Below are 4,640 nucleotides of genomic sequence, written 5' to 3'. Positions count from 1 at the left end.
ATCTCATATGGTCAAATGTTGAGATGTTATGAATGCTATCGATGTCAAATTCCTTCTTGAGTGTACAGAAGTCATGTCAGGAGTGTGAATTTGGTTCAACTCCAATAACCCCACACTTCGTGTTCTTTCTTGGAAATACATACTTTTTTATGTGATTGTGTAGGAGCATTGATTTCTTTATCTAAGAGTAAACATCGGAACAATCAGCCAATAAAGAGATGTTGTTGATTCCATCATTTTTTTTCCGTCTTCTAAGTCAGCCTGTAAATGTATATCATCTTGGAATTTTAAGATGCTGATATACACATTTTTATTAATTTTTTTAATATTATTATTTATGCTAATGGATTCTTGTAGCTTATTAGAATCTTCTAAAACATTTTAACTATGTATTCAATGATAACAGGCAATACAGGTGGGACATACAAACTGGCTGATCTAAATGTTGAAGCTGATGCATCTGGCGATGATGAGGATGACATTGACTGGGAGGAAGGTTGAACTGAGACAAATCAATGTTTTGTATGTGGCTTTTATGAACCAGGAGAGCTCCCTTTTGCTGCACTTTCTCCACAGATATCTCATCAAATACATAACCCTGTCAGAGGAGGATGAAGCCTACTAAGTGCTTCTGAAGTATAACCAATGGTGCTAGACATGCAGAGTCTCGAAAGAAAGACTTTGCATCTATTGATAATGCAAAGTGCATGTAGAATGTGGACAAGATTTATTAGAACATGTGAGTCTATAAAACCTCTGAAGCATGAGATAATCTTAGTTTTGTGGGGAAGTATGCCGGCCTGTTGTGAATACTGGTGTATCTCAGGTGTTTCCATCAGGTATTGGGTTTTGGTAAGTTACATTTTTTGCAGTGTTCTCAATAGGACTTCAGAAGCCGATAAATTACAGAAAGGAAAAGAAAAAAACATCAAACTACAAAAGTTGCGTAAGCATAAATGTGATGCAGATCTGCACGATGAGAAGTCGACCAACATTATTTAGATACTGCAATATTTAATCATGTACATTTGATAGGAAAAGTTCTGCACTATTTGCAGGTTTGAAAGCTGACAACATAAATTGATGCCATTCTTGTGCATTCGCCATGTTTTGTTTATTGCGGCAGCAGAATTGGTGACAGTTTTAGGATGGAGAACATATTATTATGTTTCAGTCGATCTCAAGAGATGCTATATGCTCAGAGTATAAAAGGAAGTCTTTGCTTGGATCATCCCAAACGAAGCATGACATTCCACTGCTATTTTCCTCTTCTTCTTAGTAAATCAACTGTTACCAAACGCAAGTTGTTCTTGTAGCTACAAACTGTCCCAGAGAAGCCAAAAATCCAGCTGTCGGGTGAGCCTAAACTCAGATTGGAGTTTGGAACTGACCTGAACCACAGAACTCAGAGTGGAGGTTGGGCGCACACCGACGGAGACTAACTTTCAGCTCATGCGTTCCGGAAAAATGTGGCTGTGCGCTGTGGGGCTCTTAGTCTGCAAATGCGACTCTCTTTTTTTGGAATGATTGTAGAAACCTTGCTCTTCAATGGCCAGGAAGAAAAAAGGGGGTGCAATCTGTCGTAGTCCCACAAATTTTTTTTTTTTAAAAGGCCATGCGATTATTAGGCTGGACCAATCCTCTTGATAGCTTAAGCTTTTGAGTCTATGACGAGTGGTGTTATGGCTTGGCTTAGTGTGCGTTGTAATTTTTATTCGTCATTTTAGTTGCTCGCTTGGGGATACCGGAGTCGAGAAGAACTTGATAGCTTTCAGTAGGCACTAGGTCATGAATGCCCCCTTGAGTAGCAGCCAACCATCATGACTTTTGTTGGGAGAGATTATTATAGTTCCGTATTAACTAATAAAAGGAGTGCCATATGGGCTTATTGTTAGGGATTAGTGTCAATAGTTTTTGCTTTTGGCCATGACTTTGTGACCGTACCCTGATTAATGTATATGTACTAGGAGAGAGCATGTGGTGGTATGCCAATTAACTTCACTCTCTTCTAACGCACAGAACATGTTTGGGCCAAAAAATAAAACTGGTTCAAGGCCTTGAGCCAATCTTTGAAGGTGCAAACAAAATGTTCACAAAAAAAGGCACAAACAAAATAAATTCCTAGCAGGTTGAATTTGCTTTCAAAACTAAAGGAATGAAGCAAACCGCACGGCACAATAATAAAGGGATCTGTGTCTTTTGATTCCATGTTTGGTTGGCAAGAATTGGGGTTAGGAATAGTTATTAGTTTTATGTTAGCCATGTTTTGCATCTCATTTTGATATGGGAAATGCTGATTCTCATCGGTATTGAATTCCTATGAAAAAGAATCCATAACGAGGGAGCTTCGGTATCATTTCCACAATGTTGGATATATATCCAGGCAACACAGAACTATATTTATTAATACTACTTATTTCATAAAATACAACATAGAATAAATTATCTATTGGGTACTATAATACCATATAAATTTGTGTTGTGTACTAATATTACATATATTAAAGTTATGCAATGTATTATATGTGAGACTGCCATATCACATCATGTTGTATCATATATTTGATAATTATATTATTATTATTATTATTATTATTATTATTATTATTATTATTATTATTATTATTATTATTATTATTATTATTATGCTATTATAATTACGTTGCATTTTATTGAACATATATAAGTATATAATATTACCAAGTAGATAATATAGTTTTATGTACTATCTTTGTATTGGTACTATATTATTAATTAATAGCTTTATTATATATTATTAATATCTTGACATATTATATTTATTAGAATTGTTCTTGCATTATAATTATATTATCGTAGCAATAATATTATAGTAATTATTATGTTTTTGTAATATATGAATATGTTTAAGTAAGTCATTTGTGAAAAGCTTAGGTAGCACCAATTGAAGTCAAATTAAAAGAAGGATGACCTATATAGTTTAAACATATACAATGCTGATCGAGAAATGTAGTAGAAAGAATGATTCGATAGACAAAAAAAAAAAAATTAGGGAGAAACTAAAAGTCACATGGAATAAAGTAGTACGAAAGGACTTGATATCACTATATCTTTCAAAAAGTGTAATCTAAATAGAAAACAAAATAGAAAAAAAAGATATATGCTAGTCAACCCTAGCTAGTTGAGATTAAGGTTTAATTGAGTTAAGTTAACTAATATACGAATATATTTATTAAAATATGATAATTATATTATTATATTATGTGCTCTATTATTTATATTTGCAATATTTTGGAGCACTATGATAATATCAATATTATAATAGAAGATTAATATTTTGTTATAATGCTAATATTTGAATTACTATATTAATAGCACAAGTATCACCGAATAGTATAGTGTTATTATTTTTGTGAAAATTATAAATTATATAATATCATATCTTATATATCATGCATCATATGCCACATTATATAATTTTATCTTATTTGGTTAAGAGTTACCAATAGTTTATAATAATATTGTATCAACAATAATATTACTAATATAAACATTAATATAACATTTTTGTATTAGAATAATACTGGTTATGAATATTATATTAGATTATATGCTATAAGGTTTATTCCATTCTCTTGAGATTTCCTAGTTTATCCAAAAACTAGAATTGAAACTGGTTATTATCCGAGAGCAGATTTTCTAGAAATGAGCAAACCATACTTAATTTTTGTTCCCAGTAACCAAATGTGGCTTAAGAATCATGTGGTTTGTATGCCTCTCTTGTCTAAGACTATATACTAATTAGCCTCCTTTTCTTTTTTTTTTTTGTTGTCATTTATTTTTTGATTTTTTTACTTTTTTAGAGAAGTAGGATTAATGAAGCTTGGTCGAATATAGGAGTAAGGATGCGTAAAACCATTGATATTTCCCATATCAACACAAGAAAGTTAACCAACCGGGCTAGTTGGCACACTCATATCCCAAGTCATTCTTTAATTTTTTATTTTATCAAAATTTAAATTCTACTAATCTTAAAAATTACGTTATTTCCACCAATCACCAACATTCTCCCTTTTTGGATGATGCAGATCTAAAAAGAGTAGATCTACATTTTAGTATTTCATCATGAAAACAAAGTTAAAATAGAAGTGATGGATGTTAGAGGACTAGCAAATATAGTTTCCCACAAATAGTTAAAATAAATAATTAAGTGGGACATAGTGAGTCTATTTAACCATTTTTATTATTGTGTCATGCCAATAATCTTGAGGTGTTTATTTTTGTCTTCTTGTAAGTAAGATATTTTGTGTGAGACATTAGGTGTTTTACTGCCATGGGATTGTTTTGCCAGTGCGACATAAAAAATAAAAATAACAAATTCTAACTATTGTTTCATTTATGAGCAAATTGGTGGCAAACAACCATTGATTAGTAAGATGCATGAAATCCAGATAGAGTTCTAATTGAACGATATACAAGCAGCAAAACAATAAAAGGAACAATTATTAAAAGAGTTCTTAAGTTTAGATTATTACATGTTTGGATTGGGGCATCCCACCATTAGAGAGAGAGAGTTACAATCACAGCACCATCCATAACCATTTAATTATGCTTGTGGTTGCTCTTCCCAGTGACAAACTTCAACATGGCAAATTTTATTG

The 4,640-nt window shown here is 32.0% G+C and overlaps 1 protein-coding gene across 2 annotated transcripts in view; it reads left to right on the top strand.

Moving 5' to 3' along the window:
- The window catches only part of LOC105036417 (uncharacterized), a 23,673-nt gene extending 22,817 nt beyond the window's left edge, over positions 1-856 (top strand). For both annotated transcript variants that reach the window (XM_073256301.1, XM_073256302.1), the window contains one exon: positions 407-856. In XM_073256301.1, coding sequence (XP_073112402.1) covers positions 407-501 — 95 coding nt within the window. In that variant the 3' untranslated portion in view covers positions 502-856. The remainder of the gene's footprint in view (positions 1-406) is intronic.
- Positions 857-4,640: the final 3,784 nt, after the last annotated feature.

Source organism: Elaeis guineensis, chromosome 4 (genome assembly GCF_000442705.2).
Source record: "Elaeis guineensis isolate ETL-2024a chromosome 4, EG11, whole genome shotgun sequence".
In the NCBI taxonomy this organism is placed as follows: Eukaryota; Viridiplantae; Streptophyta; class Magnoliopsida; order Arecales; family Arecaceae; genus Elaeis; species Elaeis guineensis.
The sequence above is the reverse complement of the archived record's forward strand: the minus strand, read 5'-3'. Positions and strand labels throughout refer to the sequence as shown.